The 21179-nt window shown below is 42.4% G+C and overlaps 2 protein-coding genes across 9 annotated transcripts in view; both read right to left on the reverse strand.

Moving 5' to 3' along the window:
• The window catches only part of cpt1ab (carnitine palmitoyltransferase 1Ab (liver)), a 36000-nt gene extending 30234 nt beyond the window's left edge, over positions 1–5766 (reverse strand). Inside the window, exon 1 of the mRNA XM_079501629.1 lies at positions 5625–5766. The gene's annotated coding sequence lies outside the window, so the exon portion shown is untranslated. The remainder of the gene's footprint in view (positions 1–5624) is intronic.
• Positions 5767–8225: 2459 nt separating this feature from the next.
• The window catches only part of kif21a (kinesin family member 21A), an 85188-nt gene continuing 72234 nt past the window's right edge, over positions 8226–21179 (reverse strand). For 3 of the 8 annotated variants that reach the window (XM_079500520.1, XM_079500521.1, XM_079500518.1), the window contains 12 exons: positions 20983–21037; positions 20142–20323; positions 19286–19417; positions 17004–17132; positions 16342–16395; positions 15149–15285; positions 14607–14781; positions 12725–12889; positions 12294–12411; positions 11334–11504; positions 10609–10808; positions 8226–10277 (listed from right to left, as the gene is read on the reverse strand). In XM_079500520.1, the coding sequence (XP_079356646.1) occupies positions 10187–10277; positions 10609–10808; positions 11334–11504; positions 12294–12411; positions 12725–12889; positions 14607–14781; positions 15149–15285; positions 16342–16395; positions 17004–17132; positions 19286–19417; positions 20142–20323; positions 20983–21037 (1609 nt within the window). In that variant the 3' untranslated portion in view covers positions 8226–10186. The remainder of the gene's footprint in view (positions 10278–10608; positions 10809–11333; positions 11505–12293; positions 12412–12724; positions 12890–14606; positions 14782–15148; positions 15286–16341; positions 16396–17003; positions 17133–19285; positions 19418–20141; positions 20324–20982; positions 21038–21179) is intronic. The other 5 variants (XM_079500525.1, XM_079500524.1, XM_079500519.1 and 2 more) reach the window with 4 other exon arrangements.

Consider the following 21179-nt stretch of genomic DNA (forward strand, 5'->3'; position numbering starts at 1 on the left):
GCTGTTAGCCACCATATCGTGAGGGTCAAGCCATACGTAGTATGTACCTTATGCATACTACTATGCCCAAAGTATGTTTATTGAATCGGAAGGTCTCTCCACAATCAAAATCACCATACTTTGCTAAGTTCTCAACCGATTTTTAAGCGGTTTGGTTTGTTACAAATACCAGACATGTAAGTTATTTTATGATACAGGTCGTCAGGATACTTTGTTCAATTAAAAATGTGGGTTGTCATACCAAAATACCATCTTAGATGTTTATAAAACAGAAAATAGATTAGTCTCCTTAATGACTCAGAAGGTACATTTCTTGCAGTGTTATGAGTTATGGCTACAAATATGGCAGTGATGTTGACTTATGATGAGTACGATCCTAGTGGGATTTTCTTTTAATAATTAATAATGAGTTATGCCCATATAGTAACTAAGAGGCAATAGAGCAAGAACAGTCAGCTAAATTCTGAAATTGATGTCACTTTATTGTAATGCAGCCATATCACAATATTATGATATCCAAATTTCCAAAATCCCATGGATCATGATATTGATGTATTGCCCAGCCCTATGTCTTACTACCCGTAATTGACACATATAAACATCTCTGGTCAATTGGCTGAATTTAGCTTATTGTGTACTTACATTAAAATAGATGAAAATAGATGTGTGTTTCAGAGTCTTCAACTTCTAGTTTTCTTTTCACTGTGAGTGTGTGTAACTGATTAGGAAGTAGTCTATCGTTCATATCAGCACATACCGTAGTGCCACATACACCTGGAAATCCCCCCATTTAGTCTACAGGTGTTAGTCCAGGGCAAAGTCTATGGGGTCATGTCTATGTAGTATGTAGGTTTGTGCAGTTTTCCTCAGAAAATAAATAAAATAAAAATAAAATCTACACAGTGAAACTATAGGATACCAGGTAAACAATGAACCTGGCATATGTCTACTCTAAAACAATGAATTTGGCATCCGTCTAAATAATGACATATGCCATCTAATTATAATCATAAATAGGACATGGCTCTAATTGTTGTGACCACAGGTCGCAGATTACCATGAAAACCTGCAAAACCTGTCTGTCGATCCGTCAGTCACGCCTCCATATATGGTTGTCAGTCCATCAAGCCTCGTGACACGCTCCATATATGGCCGTCTCCATACCGGTATATGAAGATCACAACACTGACCTCATCAAACCCTGGATAGCCATACATGGAGAAGACTGGATCATCACCTAGATCTGCATATATGGAGCCGGCCAGCAACTCTACATCTGACCTCAAACCTCAAACCCTTAGATCTCCATATATGGAGCTGACCTGTTCTGACATTCCATACAGTATGTTGATCTGACCCCCCATGCCAAAATGCCAGCGCTCGCCCAGCAGTCTTCCGTCACCCAGGCGGATGCGTGCACGCAACCTCAGGGCGTCTTACTGGTATAGTATAGTTCTGTGAAACATCAAATACACACATGATATAGGAAAGGAAAATAAAACCATCTAGAATTTAGTTTTTTCTTGATTCTATTTTAGGATACTCGGCAGCACTCTAAATAGAAGTCTTAAAAGTTACTAAGAAGTTGTTGTTCAGAGACGGGGGAAGAATCACTGCATGTCAGGAATTGATCTCTATCTTTTTATTTTAAACTTCATCTCCTGTAGTGGCCTCTGGCCAAGAGCTTCTCAATACAAATGATGCACAGATCTTTATACTGTTCTCAGAGTCACACAACAAGAACAGCTGGTCAGTCCTCCTCTTCCTGACATGGTTGTTTTACTAGCTATACAGTATACATATGGAAATACAGTAGGTGGTGTGAATCAGCTGCTGTAGGGGGTTGTGCACTCCCAATCAAGGAAGAACAGGTGGTCAAACTAGTGACCTGGCCCCCCTGGAGATATAATCAATGCCACAATGACTCATACATGAATGTTGTCCACCAATGTCTAGATGTCTGAATAATTCAACATCTAATTTAACCCTCCCAGGGCTCTATAGGTCCACTAGTAATTCCTTCGCCTAACTGATCTACAAGCTCACAACGATTCACTACACGTCGCTTTGTGAGCTTGTAGATGTGCTATTTTCGCGGAATGCTAAAGTTTACACAGGTTAGAGACATTACAGTTCATGTGGTTAAGAAAGCTTTCACTGGCCCAGGCGGTGGCGTAACCGTCTGGGCACCCGACTGGTAATCCAGTCGCAGTGTGCCGCGGGTTCGACTCCCGAGCCCGACACGGCCTTTACTGCATGTCTTCCCCCATCTCTCTCCCTTTTCCTGTCAGCCTACTGTCTGTCCCCTCAAAAACCAATAAAAGGCGTAAGCCGCAAAAAAAAATATCTTTAAGAAAGCTTTCACTTTTTGGAGGATGTCTGACAGAGGAGAAACCAAAGTTTCGGACAGGTATACTGCCTTCTTCAGGGTATCAGGCAGTATACCTGTCCGAAACGTTGGTTTCTCCTCCTCAATAAACGTCATCGGTAGCTACGAGTGTGCGACTATACAATCTTTTCATTCAGTATTTTTCCCGTTGGCTGGCACTTCACGAGGACCGGTGTGCTGTGCACCTTTTGCCTATAACATTAACAAAATCACACCTGTGTGAAGTGAGGGGCGCTAATATATTAAAGTCTAACTCATGTTGATTAGGTGATGTAATGGTGATGTAAAACAAACGGTGCCAACACAAACATTAAATGCCATTAACAATAAAGAGACAATATGACGTAATGAGTTACAAAATGACGAAAATGTTCCCATCGTTGTCAATGGAGTTTATAAAACAAACTTTGAACTAAAGACAAACATTAAACCTGTATATAGGAGGGGCTGGGCACCCCTCAAAAATAACATTATACATACGTTTTACCCATGCATCATTCTATAGCAGCAGTCATCACTGCTGGTACCTGCAGCCACTGGAGCAGTCTGGCAGTTTGCCTGCCTTAACATCCCCATAAACAAACAATGAAAACATGATCAAAATACAGCACGGATGCAGTGTGTTTCTGCAGGTATAACACCAGCAGACTACTCCAGTAGCTAATGGCCTACTGGTTTAGAGGGGAATGATTAAACAGCCATTTATTGCTTTGGTAGCCTATGTCATTACCGGTAACACAGGGCAAAGTTACAAGCTAAGCTATGCATTTAAGTTGAAGGTTCTGCTGATATTGTCCAGGGCCTGTGATAACAGAGGTCAACTCCAAACTAGAGAGATCTATAGGATTTTAGTGGTTTTCTCCTTATGTGTGTGCTTGCCGCAGTGCCGCCCACCCTATGGGCTTTCCCCCATGTGCCCATATTACTCTGTAGATGATAAACAAAGAAGACACAGATACATATCCAACAAAGCTGTGCTGTGTGTCTATTTGCAATCCCACACTCACTGGTCACACTCACTAACACAATGCACTCTCCTGACCCTGGCCTGCATGGCTGCATTGCTTCTCCTCCTCAAAAGAGTAATTACTCAGCAATTACTCAGTACTAGCCTATTACCACTGGATGTGCATAAGCAAGTCAATACAGCATCTCTGCAATGGGTTTTTTGCCCCATCATCATCAGCGAGTCTGATCAGCCTGATGGTACCAGATTGAACCAAAAGGACCCATAAAGGTATACTTAGCCTACTTATACGGGTCCATTTGCATGGTTCCGTTTAACCCATTTAAAACAGGAAAGTCGGGTTTTTTTTTTGCATATCAAAAATATCTACAAGCTCACAGCCTAGCCTATAGGCTACATCTGCTATTTTTGTGCATTTTTGAAAATTCTTGAAAGTGTTTTGATCCTCTGCAGGTCGAGTTAGAAATGAGCACCGAGGATATTGACCGTGCCGTGCGGTGCCTTTCCAGCAGGCAGCCGGTGCCGGCTTCTTTCCCTTCCCTCCCTTCCCCCAGCCATGCAGCCGGTTCCTCCACATCACATGATCCGCCTGTGCTGCTGGAAACTAGGGGAAAGGTCGCCGCGGTGTGCCGGGCAAAAAAAAAACAGACCTTACCGGCAATGCGCGTTCATTCCGGTTCATTCACCAATAGGCAATAAACCACGGTGTCGCAATGTTTCACACAACAACAATAGGGCAGGTGATGTTTTGGTTATCAGAATAATGCTGCTAACCTGTTTGTTTCTTTGCTGGACCGAGCGACGTGTCCTCAAACTGGTTCAAGACTCAAGACTATAGAACGACGGGGGGAAATGTGTCGAACACCCCCCACCATGCACGTCTTCTAACCGCGCGGTAAAGCTCCAACCACTGGGACTGGGTTTTAATATAATTTAATTTCTGACCATCATTCTCGTCAGTAGCCTAAATATAATACAATGTATTGCAGGATATGGACCATATCCTACATTAGATTATGCAGGCTATAATGCCAATCCAAATTCGACGTGGACGGTGTTTGTGTTTGCATGAACTCCCTGACTCAACAAATGCTAATTGTCATAACCTCATGAAATGAAATGAAATGAAATGAAATGAAATGAAATGAAATCTATATTTACCCAGGGTATCTGGGCTAAGCTCAAGAACTTGTTTCCAGCCAGGCCCTGCTCATAGAACACATTTCATCGTAGTGGTTGATGCCTTGTTCAAGGGCATTTCAGCGGTGGTAATTTTAACGTGTCGGACGGCTGATTCGAACTGGGAACCTTCCGGTATCTAGACCGCGCCGCTATCCGTTCGGCCACCGCTGCCACAAAGCTATAGGCTACATGAACAAGACGAGTGGCAAGTCACTCTATGGTGCTCCACGGCTCCACCTGCACATATAACTCCATGAATGAACGAATGAATGAATGACCTTCACTGAAGAGGTGTCACCCCCCGGGGTGGTTGTCAGTCACTGTTGTCACTGTCACCTCAGGTAGCATACAGTAAAAACAGGTGTAACGTGCACCGCCCCCGACCCCATATGTCACCTACAATTTGACCCAATAACAACTTCATTACAGCCAACACAATGGGTCTGTGAGCAAATGACCTTTATACCTTGAGACTTTTGCCCACAAATGTGGGCCTATTGTTATAGTTTACCACATCAATCCATTATGTTATCCAACATGCATTAAGCATGACCGGTACCGGTAAGTTAAAGGATTCTTAGCAACAGCCTTTAAAAAACGTAAAAAGGCCAAGTGTGAAAACGACAGACAGAAGAATGCCTGAGAGAGGAGGAATGTCACAGCCAGGCTAATGTGGCGCTGCTTAATTTCAGTTTCATAATAAACAACAACGGACATTGTTTATCATATGCACATAATACATAAACTTTGTTTCCCCCTGGCGTACGTGCCAACTATAGGCTATATATAGGCCATACATACGAGAGGATGTGTGAGACTTTATCAACGTAAACACTGTGAATGCCTGTCTGAACGTGGATGAACATGTTATGACACAGTTATTATGTCGGCGCAATATTTCACACAGGTTTCTTTTTTGGACCTTGCGAGACGCGGCGTCTCTTTCGACCCCTGCAGCCATGATGATGATAATGCGTAGCTACTAGCTACGGCACAGAGCAGCACAGAGACGCGGAAGGAAAGGAAGCATATGAGGACGGAAGGATGGTCAAAAAGGAGAAGTTATTATGAACGACGTTTACTCACCAAGCCGCAAACCGTCCACTAGTGCTGATCGCCTCGCAGATCTCCAAATGGGACTCTGTTGGATAGACGTGATTGAGAGACGGTCTCTGCGGCTGATCTGTTTTGTGAGTGAGTGTTTGCGCTATATGATACGAGCCCTGTATGAATGAGAGTAGAGCCTACTGAACACTTGCGCACACACAGACCACCCCCCGTTTCAAACGTCACCTTGCTTGTTGCTTAATGCTATTATTCTCTCAGTGGTTCTCAAATATCGGGTCCACCCCCTAGAATAAATTAGTTTGACAATGTTTCAAAAAGAATGAATTTCAATCAATTAGGCTATATTGATTGAAATTCATTCTTTTTGAGAAATTGTCAATAAATCATTAATCCCCCCCCCCACCACACACACTTATTGTAATGTATAGCCTACACATAAACACAGGCTACTATAATTACATATATAGCCTACTTATTCTACCTATCTAGCTATAATTATGTCTTTATATCAACATTCATTTTACAGGCTGTTTATACACAGACACAGGCATAGTGCAGGGCTTGACATTAAGGCTTGTCCGGGACAATCTTTCCGGACATAAAAGTGCATTAAATGTAGAGACTCTTGGTTTCACTTTTTGTGACGCTCCAGCCACAATATTGTCTGACATTATGTCTGCAGCAGGCTTTCCTAATCACCACCTTTCCAATTTTGTTGTCAGCTATTCCATTTCAGGAAAACCAAGCTTGTGTTATTCTGTGGCTTGTAATCGTTTCTTTACTTTCAATGGGAAAACTACCATACATACTGTATGTCACATATTTATTTTAAATGGCTATTGTATTGGCCATCATCATCACGTCACACGTACTGTGTGATCAATTACCCCCACACTAATATGATATTTTAGGTTAACACACGTTTTCTGCCAGAACTTTAAAATGAACATGAAACAATATCTGACTCCAAGAGTCAAAGTGTCAAAGTCTTAGGAATTCATTATTAGATGGCTCTGATATGATGCCATACGCCTACTATGCCAATATAGGCCTATACTGTGCTGTGCCAACAGGCCTACTAGCAACAGTATAATGCTATAGGGAAGCCGAGGATATAGTCGACATGCAGTACACGTATGTAGTGCCAGTCAAGAGGTTATTGAGCTCACCGACGCCTATACATTTTCATGTCAAGCACTCTCAGTGAAGGGCTGGAGATACAGCGCCTCCCTGAGGATTATTGCGCTACAGTAAGGTTGCGCGAGGACATGTTTCTTGCACCACCCGCAGTCCCGCACGGTGCGCACAGCGCACCCACCCATATACTGTACATAATGCCAAAATAATATATTGGCATTTCCTTCTAAACAATATTTCCTTTATACACTCCTGCCAAAAACCAGCACAGGCTCATTATAAACAGCATTGTTAAAGACAAAGTGCATGATATAAAGCTATTTTATGGTTGTTTATCAGTACCATGTAGCCTGATGATCATTACTTAAAGGAGATCCTAATCAATATTAGATTAGATGTGATAATTGAAAGCCTTGTGGTTTAGCCCAGTGGTTCTCAACTTGTGTCCCGGGGCCCACTGGTGGGCCGCAAGTGGCCCCCCATAAGGAGTAAAATATTAAGACGATAATTTGTGGGGCAGAAATCTCTTATCACCATATTTTAACTTTGTGTTTTTGGTCAGCACTCAGGTTTTAATGTGTGTTGTCAGATATATGCAGGATGCAGGGCGAGGCTGAAAATGAGCCCTGTGTAAATAAAGAAGTAAAAAAGAAAATATTACCCGGTACTCTCAAAGGGCACCTACGGACGGCTGCAATTCCAAACTGGCCCCTGTAAAATCTGAATCCCCCACCCCACCCACCCCTTTCCCCCCCTCACTGTATCCCCCCCTTTTTTACCTCCTTTATGATGATTTCCTGTTTTTGGCTATATAGAAGTGTATATGTGTAATGTGTATGTCTCTAAAGGTTATTGAAAAGGGTGGACCCTCTTGTAAACAAGTGTAATGCTTTTGGTGTTGCCACAGTTAACAGTTTTTGTATTGAGTTGTGCTTGAAATGTATTGTAATTCTGCAAACTAAATACTTCAATCAATCAATCAGTCAAAAGGTAATATAGTACCACTGCCATCTTGTGGTCACTTACACTCACAGCCACAACCTCACGGCACAGTTATATGGATGCCACTTGAAAACAATGGTTCTCATTTGCCACTTGCCATTCATAGTTTAATCATTGTGTTTAACTGGGCACTGGAGTCCCAGGTAAGTCTGTGATTAGATTATGATTTGGAGTAGAGTTGAATGTATCTACTTCACAGTGAGTTGATTTATGTAAGGAAGACACACAGGGAATAACACAGAATAGCAGCAATGGCACTACAGGTTCTGTTTAGGACAAATGGTTAAACTGGCTTTCATGAAACTAGGATTTGAAAATGCATTAAAATTGACATCCATATTGGTGCAAAAGCCAGAAATTGCTTTTCTGCAACACCAGAATTGACTGCAGATGCTTCTTAATATAAATTATAGTTACATCCCTTCCCATTTACTTCGATAAATGACTGACAGAACACAAGACGAAAGACAACACGGGTAATTCTGTTTTTGACAGATGACATTTATTTTCACCAGGCATCTGACATTAGAATCGCTACAGTCAACCATTTTGGAATAGCTGCTAAAACTCCAGTGGGAAAAGAGGGGGGGGTTCATCCTGAACACGTTGTATTAAGTACACCTCAACGATCAAATAGACAAGAAGTAGGCCATTAAAACATCACCTGCTGCCTCATGTAGGTCAGGTTCCATTTCAAATGCATCCGTCTCTGTCTCCGGACCTCTAGCTTCTCCTGCCAGACTGCCTCTAGGGTTGGTGGTCCCGTAAAACATTCAGTCACATTATAGTTTTTCCAACGTTTGTTGAATACATATACAGTACATACTGTATTTAATGCCTCCGGTCACCGTTCTACTGAACATTCAGAAGCGATGGCACACAATCTTTACAAATAGACCAGCTGAAGAGAGGGAGACCACTAGTAATTCACACACGGGGGAGGGGTTCCCTCCAGAACTGGGAGACAGACCAGGGAGGAGAAATTAACACCAACCACATACCACTCAAAGTTTGGCAGTGGTTGACTTTGACTAGCCAAATAGCCAAAACGCAGTCTCTTTTCTTATTCTGAAAAGACATTTGGCATGTACGTACAGTATAAGAGCGAAAGTGTTATGAAGTTACATTTCTTGCCGAGGGAAGACTGGCTTACAGCACAGGCAGAGTTCAAAGGCCCATCTTCTCAGAAAAGAAGATACAATTATATACAGTACATCACTACGATAACCAGGTGAACCTCACCTGGAGTCCATTGAGAAGCCCTCATCGTCAAGGTCTGAGGTGAACACACAACTTAGCAGCATTGGGGTTAGCTCTGAATCCAGTTGTGTGATTTGGGGGGTACATGTGAGAGTGAACAGTACATCGCTACACATAATGAAACAATGACAATAAGTGGTTATCCACACTTAAACACTGGTTGCACATAAAGAGAATTTGTAAAGAACAAGAAGACAAGTAGTAGTAATACAGTAGTAGTGTAGGTATCATTCTTTTTCTTCTTTTTTGTTTTTTACAAGTGCTAAAGTGTGAGTGGCTAATAGTGATGCGTTTGATTCACAATTACAGTACCAGTACAAGTTAAAGACAATATGTCACAATTTTGGTCGCCGATTTTAAGCAGCCGCTTGAACTTGAAGAAGAAAACACAAAGCGAGAGAGGACATTTTTTAAGGAGGAAGGGTGATTTCTCTTCTTTTTCTTTCTACATAAATAAAGCCACTTTGATATTTAATGAGGAAATGCCCAGGGGAAATTGGTGCAGAGAAAACAATCTAGGGGCTGTCGAGGCCAGCTACTAACCCCGCTATCTCTGCAAAAAAGAAGAAAAAAAAAGAAAGAAAAAAATTAACTATTATTAATTTCTCTGCCTTCTTATTTTCTGATTCAATCATATGTGCGGATTCCTCTAAAAAACACCACAATTACCCTTTGAATTAGTATGGGCATATCGGCACGTATTAAGCTATATGCTAGCACAGAATAAGCTGAGCAGCGAATATAGCTTAATTATGTTAAAGTGTGTATGTGAGAGAGAGTGAGTGCACGTGAATAAGTCACGTCATATATTGTCAGCAATAGTCTTGTGAGTGAAGGATATGCACGTGTGTGTGGCCTTGTTTGGATTCAGGATCCATGGCACGAACATTTGTATTAAGCAACAAACATGACAATGAGCGTTTACCTCCAAAAAGTCATGGATAGTAAATAATAATTCCCCTTATGGAGGAAAACCAGGCTTGTTTTACCTTATGCTAAAGTTAGGAGAGATTCCCCCTTTTAGTGTTTTCCTGTGCGCTCAGCCATGGAGTTAGCATCAGAAGGGTGTTGTAGTTAAAAGGTGCAGTGGGGAGGGGGAAAAGTGCAGGGCAGCTGCACCACAGGCCGCCGTCAAGATAGTGTCTTTTCAGTTTTGACCGGCAGGTGGGGGGCGCCAGCGTTCAGATGCTGGCCACCTCATCCGCATTGTCAGTGCTGTCTAAGGTGCTTTCCAGTCCACCGCGGGCTCGCCAGATCTTCACCGTCCGGTCGCTGGATGGATGAAAGCAAAAAAAGAAAACCTCACGACTGAAAACGTCTGTATGACCAAGTCCTAATGAGTGATTTGTGAATTATTATAAAAATGCTAATGACAGAAACTGCAAGGTGGAAAACTGTATAATACAACAGCCATTTTCATGCGCAACATCGTTGAAAGAATAAATCAGTAAGTGGTTAAAGAATAAAGGTCCCTGCACACTGGACGCGTTTTCGGATTTTTAGCTGTGTTTTTCCGTTGGTTTTCCGAAAAACGCGTCCAGTGTGCAACCACCTTTAAGCCCAATCTTGGGCTTGCGTGTACTGTATGTGTGCATTGACTCACTCTGAGGCGGTGAACAGATGACTGCTGTTGGTGGAGATGCTGTTGATGGGACTCTCGTGGCCCTTCAGCTCCCCTAGTGTCCCCAGCGTGTCCGTGTGCCACAGCTTGAGAACCCCTCCCCTGCAGCCACTCAGCAGGGCTGGAGAGCCGGGCACCACCCCCAGGGCACACACCCAGTCACGGTGGGCGTTGGGCACTTGCTGTTGCACAGGATATCATTATTTAACGTTTTGAAACTTTTCCCCGTTTCTGTATTATTATGATAGCTACAGTGTGCAGAGGCAGGAAAGGTGGAGGTGCATGCTGTAAAACAATTATTTTCAAACTGTTGTCTAGGACATCCCAAATCTATTTGGTTGCGGACCACCCCCTGGAAATATTTTGTGCAGGGACCCCCACAAAATATGTGTTTTTTTCGAAAGTATAAAAAGTCATAAACAATCAAATAGCAGACCTAGAAGCTCACAGCGGGTTGCAAATCTCGCGATGCAACGTGGCTATTAGTGTACAGGTATAAGTACTGTAGCTTTACCATTTACACATCATCTCTGGTATCTCTACAGCTCCATATATAACCAACAGTATTGTCTAAAGTTCTCTTGACTTGAAATAATCATTTTCCGTACCAAAATTGACCACATAAACTTCAGTTAAAATTGGCTAGCAAACTAAATTAAAGTTACTTGACCTGCCCGAAATGGGTTTGAGTTAAAGCTGTGGTCTACCTGCAGCAGGTCTTTCCGGGACAGGTCCCATTTCTTGATGCCATTGTCTCTGGAGCCGCTGAACAGCACATCTCCCTGGACAACCAGGGACTCGATGCCATCGTAATGGGGAGGCTCAAAGTTGTGTGTGGGGACGACGCTGCCCAGAGAACCTTCACTCACATCAAACAGCTGCAACAGACAAAACATCAGGTGTCAAAAGCTGGCAGCTCGCAGGCAGTCTTTAGTTTCAACCAGCAGTGTGATGCCCTTTTCACTCCTAATCCACCCACTTTCACTATTGTAGCATTACAATTGGTTTTCCAAAACCCAGCTCAGCGAATGTCCCAGATTCTGGGACATTCTGGGACCCAGAATGTCTTAGCAAAGGCAGAACTAGTAATTCTAATACTTTTAATTGGGAATGGTTCTGTGCTCTGTACCCTTTTGCTCCCTTCTTTGACTGTACTCGCTTGATAAACAGGTTTGTCTCAATTCAGATCTGCCCAGTCCACCAAAGCTTTTAAGTTGTTACTTAAGACTCAGTTATTGTCCCTGGCTATCTCATCTTATTTATTCCACTTTTGTGCATGTGCATGCTTATGTGGGCACTGGGCAGTCATGTGTACAATGCCGTATGTTTGTTTTTATTTTAATTGATTTTAATTCTGAATATGTATGACCCTGACTCAATGAAACATTAGGAATGGGTGATGCCGGCCTGGGCACCTTGGCTGGTAATGCAGCATGACAGTGTGTCACGGGTTCGAGTCCCGATCCCAACAAACTTTGCTGTGTGTCTTCCCCCCCCCCCATCTATCTCTCCCCGTTTCCCGTCTACCTACTGTACAACTATCAATAAAGGCAAAAAAGCCCCCCCCCCCAAAAAAAGGAATGGGAGATGCCCACTTCATAAACCTGATAACATATCCACACATACAGTACTGTATGTACACCAGTAGTAGACATTGGGACATGGACCTTGATGTAGTGGTCCTTGGAGCCGGTGATCACCAGGTCTTGGCCCTTTCCTGTCTGGTCGACAGTCAGACACATGACGGGACCAATGTGACCCGTCAGCTTCCCTGTGGATGCAAACCTGTTGACCACATACAGCAGGAGTTATTCCATGGTTAAAAAAACGTTTGACCACAATTTTGCAATCTAATGGTAATATTAAAATAAAAGGTGTAAAGGCAATATCTAATAATGGGATGGGGGGGGGGGGGGGTTCCATATCACTGACAACTACTCCTTATAACGTCATGTACATTTGAACAAATTTGACTCCCAAGGCAAAGAAAAAGGAAAATCCATTCTCCGAAACACTGAATATTCAGTAGGAGCGAGATCCGCAACCAACTACTGCCACGCGACAGCTACCAAATAATGTTTTTTTTAACACACTGTACCTCCGGAGATCCCAGACCCGGACAGAGTTGCCCGCGGCAGCGTAAAGGACCGTTCCGCTGGGGTTGAGGGCTATCTGGTAGATCTGGTTCTCTCCTGCAGGGATGGCAACCGTCCGGTTGGTGCTGGACGCACACATGTCTCCCATGCTGACCTGACCGGATGACCTGGAACATATAGAAAACATCAAGAAAACCATCCACACACACACACACACCACGACAAGCATGACAGAAGCTTGTGGAACTGTCCCCCTATTTTTGAGTGGTGCAGCCACTCCAAGGAACAGCAATTTGTGTCCCTTTCCTTTTTCTGGTACCAACAGCTGACAAAGTGGCGCTGTTGAGCTTCATTCACACTGTGCACAGGTGCATGATGGGAAGCTGAGTTTCTAGTGTAACACCAGTAGTTTTTAGTGTAACACCAGCACAGAGCACAGTGCAGTACAGACTACGGTGTAGCGTGCATGATGAGAGGCAGTATAGTACAGCACAGTAGTCCGACAGCCAATAGTCCGACAACCAATAGTCTGACAGCAAATAGTCTGACAGCCAATAGTCAGACAACCAACAGTCCCAGGGATCCGCACGTAATTCCGACGGAGCATTAGTCCGACAGGCGGGAACTGCTCGAACATGCGCTGCTCCCGTGCTTGCAGTTATGGTTAGGTTAGGGTTTGAGGTAGGTTGTCGTTTGTCGGACCAATGACTATTGGTGACTATAATCTAGCATTCTAGCTCAGGGGTTTTCAACGGATTGTGAACCAGGGACCACCACCTTGACTAAGAATCAACCTGGGGACCACTGTTGAGTTGTAATGGGATATGGGCTAAGATTAGTGCTTTCGTAACACTTGCTATGGAATGCATCCCATGTCTATACTGTTTCTCAAACGATGGTCCACGGACTTAACTGATATACAGTACTGACACATGTGGCCCTATATCTTGGGCGTGCCTTAACCTTTATCCCTAAACCTTTTTTTAAATAGTTCAACTAGCAGATCTACATCCATACATTATGGCTATTATCGGCTATTTGAACTATTTTAATAATAGTAATATAGTAAAAATGGCAAATACGTGCAAGATATAGCACATGACATGATTATATGGGCACATTTCCTAATAATGATGACTCAATCAGGCAAGCTGGTACACTTTACCCTTCTTGAGATTCTAACTGCCTTATCTGTGGAATTTATTAACCTCAGACTTCCCAGAAATTCTGATAACATTGACGCACTTCCACGGAACAGTGCACAGACGTTTAGTGCACTGTTCCATGGAAGAAAATACAAAATCTTCACTTTGCTACATTGCTAAATGCATGGTCAGGGACCACATGCAATACCTCCACGGACCACCAGTGGTCCACGGACCACCTGTTGAAAACCCCTGTTCTAGCTGATCTTGAGGCCTACAGCTAGAATGCTAGATTATAGTCACCAATGTACACAGTTTTTAAATGTACACATATTATATTATTATTATTTCTTTTTTTAAAGAATAGGTAGATTTTTTAGGTAGTTAAACAACTAGTCGACTACTAAACTAGGCAACTAGTCAACTAGTAAAAATCACTAGAAGTGAAAGCCCTAAGTCCCACTATTCCAATATTCCGACAACCAATAGTCCGTCAACCCAACAGCACCACTCAGGTCAGAGGGGTCTGATTGTTTTAGCAGACAACACCGTTGCATGATGGAGCAAAAGTAGCAAATCATCGCATTTCAAGCTTGTGGATTTGCTACTTTTGATGCTTTTGTGTGACGTTGTAGTGTAGTATGATCAAATAGGGCGTCAATTTACAAAAATACACAACAAGTTACAACTTGGAGATAAGAGGGTTCTGCCCGATAGCAATGATATACACCACACTCACGTCAGGGTGCGGATGCACTTGGCGGAGTCTCGGATGTCCCAGACTTTGATGTAGGAGGTGGACACGGTGAAGACCAGGCTGGAGCTGTAGCGGACGGACACCACGTTGTTGGGATGACCTCCCAGAGACATGATCTCCTGTCCCGTCACCAGGTTCCACACCTTGCATGTACGATCTGCACACCGCCGGGAGAGATACACAATGACAAAATCATGAATCGACAGAATACATTTGTATTGGAAGGAATATTTGCTCACACCAGCTCAGTGGCCTTGTGGTTAGCAGGGTTGTAATAGTTAAAAAATACATTTTAGTTAAATTAAAGGCAAAAAAAAGAAAAAAAGAAACTGCTTTATGTATTTACAAAACTAAATGAAACTAACAAAACCGAGAAAATGTCCTTCGTTTGAGTCTTTGTAAAAATAAAGTCTGGTAATGGCAAATAGAATGTAGTCGACAGTTTTGGCAAATAGAATGTAGTCGACAGTTTTAGTCAACAAAATCAACATCGATTGAAAGATGGAGCGAATGCTGCTTCTGACCTTTAGATCCAGTGAAGAGGAGGTCGTCGGTACATTCCACACAGAGGACAGCCTTGCTGTGGCCCTCTGCTACATGGACACACTGCAATGTCCCTGATCGACTGCTCTTAGAGGATGGCACTGGGTTGATTACACCTCTGACACACACACACACACACACACACACACACACACACACACACACACACACACACACAGTCAGTGAATAGTCATGAAACGAACCGTGTTGTAGATTAATAACCTTGGAAAACAAGAGTTAACACCACATAAATCAACAGCACACTCACAGTCAAGCAAACAATTTCACATGCATCCCACTTGGCCAGTTAGCAGCAGCATGCAGCAAATCATAAGAAAGTCATGACTCAAACAGTGCACAGACGAGAAGGGCACAACGTGACGACGGACGTGAACAAAGCCACCCCAATGAAAGACAAACCCAGACACACAGAACCGACCCCCATTTGTGCCTCGAGCTCTGAGGAGCCTCACCGATCCAGCCTACAATAGATTAACACAACCCAAGGAGAAAAGAGTCAAGACAGTAAAGACAGACATGTTCATTGGAAACTAGTGACCGACTGGGAGTGGGAACACTTGTTCGATACCGTGAAAGGCAGCTGGATCTATAAAAAGGTTGACTGATGTTGTCAGCACATCGGCTCATGGTGTCATTGAACTGTACAGTAATGAAGACATGGCTATTGACTGTTGCAGGGAGGGGCTGATAGCCTGGTTGCCATGACGTGACATTGTAATTGGCTAGCAAAATTTGTGGGAGGGGCCTATATTAGCGATTGCGGCAACCACACTTATTTTTAGAATTGCATCTTTCTAGTTGTCAATATAATCATCGGTGAGGTGCGGGAAGATGTTAAAAGGACCATGCCAGTGTCAACCATTATCTATTGCCTTGTTTCTTTAAAAATATTTTTGACAATATTTAATAGGGCTAAAACTAAGGACATTTTCTCGATAATTTCTACCGTGTCTAGTCTAGTCTTAGTCAATGGGCTGCAAGGCGGAGCACCGGTATAGTTTGTGTAAGGGGTCAGTAGTAAAAGAAATACTCGCAATTCACTTTGAGGTGCAATATTGTAGGTTGTGATGAGAGCTGGGAAACCACACCTTGTGAATACGCTCTCCACAATCACCTCCAGTTTGTGCCACATGGTTAAACAACAAATGTATACTTGGGGATGGCGTAGGGAACGGAGCAGAGGAGCCGGTGGAGGCGTCCGTTCATCCTGGAGGGGGAATAAAGTGTCCCGTAGTCTTTAGTTTCACATAGAATGACTGCAGCTCTCCCTGGCTTAGCTATCATTCACTATCTCTTTCTTAAACCCTTTCTTTATCTTTCACTTTAGTTGCGATTACATTTATTTATTGTAATAATGCAATAGGTAAATGTAGGTAAATGTATTCTGTAGTACAGTAGTACTTATCTCTCTTTCCATCAATCGACAGTTTATGTATAAATGATAAATCATGATTTAAAACTAACCTATTAAGCACATAATACATCTCAGCTATTGTATTATGCAGCTCTTCTGACATCTAGTTTATTGTCACCTACTCTTAACTTAGATCATATATACTCTAAGACTCTTAAGCAGTACAGCCACATTGCATCAGACATTCAGGGTCTGTGACATATCCCGATAAGGAAACATCCAATGTCGTCGTATTACCTTGGGGATTAGCAAGCCATTTTGGACAAGCTGCCTGCACAGTCTGACGTATGATGGCAGTGCAATGTGCTGCACTGCATGTAGTAGAACTACACTGAAAACTGTAGTCTCAAGCCTATGCCAGCCTAACATCAATCTCACTTCTCTCTCTCCCTACTCCTTACTCATTCTGCAGAGTGTCCGCAGTGCAGCCCCGATACAGACGTTTAAACACGTTGGGGTGTTTACGGGGGCGGGTGCTAGAGGACACGTTGGGGTAGAGCGGGCAGGTCTTGGCATCTAAAGGGGACAGACTGAAAAGGTACAGTAGAGAGTAATCCTCCATTTATGCTGGTTGTAAAGTTCACCCTCTGCTCACAACGTATCGCTGTCGGGCAGAAACCTCTTATCTCCATATTCTACCATTTTGTGTCATTACGTAAATGAATGACCTACCTGATCATACTACAACGTCACACAAATGTAGCAAAAGTAGCAGATCTGCAATCTCGAAACGTGGCGCAAAGCGACAAGTTTTGACTTGGTAGAGCTGCTATTTTTGAATCTGAATCCTGAATAGGATTCAGGACATAAGATTTCCACCCGACAGAGACGACATTAACGGTTTATGTTTTTTTTTTCTTTTTCGTAAATTAACGCCCCACTTCCGTCATGTTGTCCCGCAAAAGTTGCAAAAATAACAGATCTACAAGCGTTTTGACATGTTGTGAGCTTGTAGACCGGCTATTTTCATCATGCATTCTTCAATCTTTCAGCTTCTATAAATCAAGGCATTCCTCAATACTTGACGAACAACAAGTCAATTTCCTAAATCGAGTAAAAACTAAACTGAAATCAAACGTGAAAAACAGAATAAAATCTAAAATAAATGAAAATGTCAAAACTAATTTATAACACGCGTTCTCAGCCACATTATTCCCAAGCAGAGGAGAGAAGCTCACTCAGGGTTTTTGGCAATCACAGAAAATTAGTACCACATTTGTCAGGAAGTGTAAAGATAGCAATGTCTTCAATATACAGGTATGATACCTTATATTGTTTATATTATTGACTGAGTAGTTAAATAACAAGTTCAACACTGAATTTATGCCTTAAAATGCCATGAATAAAACAGGCTGTCTAGAATTATCTCTAACCTCAATAATCAGGCTACAGCAAGACATTCTTAACCACCGATGAGGAATATTGTCCAAAGACATTGATTTAGGGAACAAACTGTAACAGATCATACCTTTGTGAACATACTGTATGCAATCAGAACACTCTGTAATGTGTACTCAAATCAGTTGCTTGACTATGTTAATTAACGATTGATTAACCAAATAAAAAGGTAGGAATCTTCGTTGTTAAAATAAGTGTTAAATAGCGGATATATTCCGATAGTAATCATTGCTAGTGTTTGTTCAGTAACAGGAATCTCCCGTCTCTTTATTAAAGAGGTTCTCAATGTTATCCAATCAGGATAGAACTCAGACAGGATACACAGATTAAAGGTATATTCAGTGATTTTACTCAATTCAAATATCACTTATTTTTTTGTTTTGTTGTGATAATCCTCCCTACTAGAGTGTGCTGACCATATAAGGAGTTCCTCCCTGTCCCCAGTTAACCCCCGTGGTCAAAAAACCTTAGGATTCGTTTTTGGCTAGAGGGCCCAGCCTTCATCCAATCAGGATAGAGAGGGGCCTTCCGCCAATCATGATCGAGCAGGGGTGGGCCTTGGTGTGCGTACTGTTGGCCTGTTGCGTCCCCCACTGTAGTGCATGCATGTGCATGCCGGGGGCTTTCCAAATCACCCAAATCACTGAATGCTCCTTTAAACAAGTGAAATTGGAAGTGATGACCCAATGAAATAAGCATAGGACATTGGAACTGGAACACTATAAAAATGAATGGGTACTCTATCCTGATTGGTTGAAATTATGACACCCACATGAACATGTGTTTTCTGTATACTAAAGAGCTGGAGAGTCGGCGAGACTGCCATACAGTGTTGCCAAACACTGTATGGCAATGAAGTGCTTTAACCTTTTAACCAAAAACATTTGGGCTACCTAAAATCTTACCCTAAACCTTACCCTTAAATGTTATGAACCAAACCAAATGGACCTGAATCCATTTTGTTTAAAATAAAAGGTTTGGTTGAAAAGAAAAGGTTTGAGAACCACTGGTCTATATACTGTACAGTACACTACACTGACTACAGTATGTATAGCCACTAGAACAATTACTAAAAATTCAGTGTAGAACTTGACAGACACACCAGGCACAGCAGAATTACTGATTTAGTTGACACACACACAAACACACACCATGCTTTTCTGAAGCAGGTAAACCCAGAGGAAGAGTAATTAGTGGAGTTGGAAGAAGGATACAGTAACAGTTAACAGTATGCGACTTGTTGGCTTCTCACAGCCTCACAATGTGGGACAAACTGCCTCCTTACTGTTTCATCTCCTTGACCTTGGAGCGGTCAGACACCGCTTGTGCCTTCTCATAGGTCTTCCTGCGAGAGAGCGGGGAAGGTTCCGGAACCCGCTTTTCGGAAGCCGCAGTTGAAGTTCTGGAAGCGGAACTGCTGTGTTTCGCGAGTTTGTTAGCATTAGCCACGGAACGAACGACACAAGGACACCAAAAACATACATAACATAAGAATGATGTGAAGCCAAAAAGAAAATAACAATGCAATAATGAACAGCATGCAGTACACATAGAAACAACGTTACCTGACATTTTATATAGTCCCCAAAACAGTGGCTCTTCTTTCACCAAATTGATTAATTTTATTACTGTTGGACAGTGTGTAGCATTCACGCTACACAGTGTCCGCCCCAAATCACTGCCTAGTTTTACTGAGGACACGCTGTCAGCCAAGTTACTCTTGCAAACAATTAAAGCAGTTTACATTTTGAAGCGCAGCCTTCTGCAAGTTATTTTAAAGCCATAATTGGTAAGAAGTTGAGCTTTTAGTGCATACGAATGAATACAATGCAATTAATAACATGAAAGAAGGAATAAGTTGCACGCTACTGCAGTGAAAAGAGAGGAAAGAATTTTGCGTAATGCAAATAGTTATTTCCTACAACATGCCCAAACGACTAAGACTAATCTCAGTTGTCTTGGTTAGGAAATTATTTAACATACAGGAGGGCTAAAGGACAATGTCAGGCAAAATTGTACAGTGATATAACGTAAAAAAATATATATATATAAAAAACAACAACAATATCAACGTGCAGGAACCACAGCAGCGGCAGCAACAGCAGCTTGCAGAGTGAGCGAAGCGTCAGGCCTGGACTTACATGCTGCCCATTTTAGAGGAAAAGCCAGGGGAGTGAGCAGTGAAGTCCCTGTCGGCACATCCGTCAGGTGTTTCAGCCAGTGGCAACATGAGGGGGCTGGAGAAGTCAGCGGTGGGGGTGTCAGGGGCCGAGTCACTGTTAGCATAAAGCAACTCCATCTGGGTGGTGGTCCTTCTACGGGCCTGTAGCGGAATTCAATTCAATTACAATTTAGGCATTTTAGCAGGTGCCAGAGCGACTTACAATAAGCAAGGTAATCACATACATAGAATGCAATGAGACAATGTAGCGCCACAAGAAACTAGGATCCCAGGTGAACCAAGAACCCAACGTCAGTCTAAATCTAAACAATATATCAGATTAACAATCTGTACATTGAAACTATAGCATACCAGGTAAACAATAAACCTAGCATACGTTTAAATGACATGCAAATAATATCTAAATGATATTCAATCTTAACATTGTGGAAAACAAGAGCGACCAAGACATGTCTGCATAGTATAGCCATATATCTTGGTCTTTCACTAGCATCAATCAAGACAGGAATACGTGTGTAATAATAAGTGATTGAGAGATAAATCATAAATAGTCGGGTGGAAACCTAATTTACAAAACCAATACTTCTCACTCAGAAAATGGAAAACTGTGTTCCATGGATCCAATGTAGTTGTTACAAGCTTTTACTGTCTATAAAATTCACAGAAAATAAAATTTCACTTAAAATAAAATGCTGATCTACAAGCTCACAATGCGTCGCAATGTGACACATTGTAAGTTTGCAGACCTGCGTCAGAAAAGCTGACATGATGCAAGCAAGACAATTCCAAAACTGGCGTACCTTATTCCTCGATTTGGACTCTCCACAGAGTTTCATGAGGTCGGATGCCAATGTACTGGATAAAATAGAACATTTGATAAATGAACACTACTGCTATACTGTACAATACAAAGGCATTTAGCAGATGACAACAATTTGCAAAGAGATATGACCTCTAGTAACCGACTGGGTAAGTGGCTAAGCAAAAACAGTCCTTA

This window comes from Electrona antarctica (assembly GCF_951216825.1).
Source record: "Electrona antarctica genome assembly, chromosome: 5".
Lineage (NCBI taxonomy): Eukaryota > Metazoa > Chordata > Actinopteri > Myctophiformes > Myctophidae > Electrona > Electrona antarctica.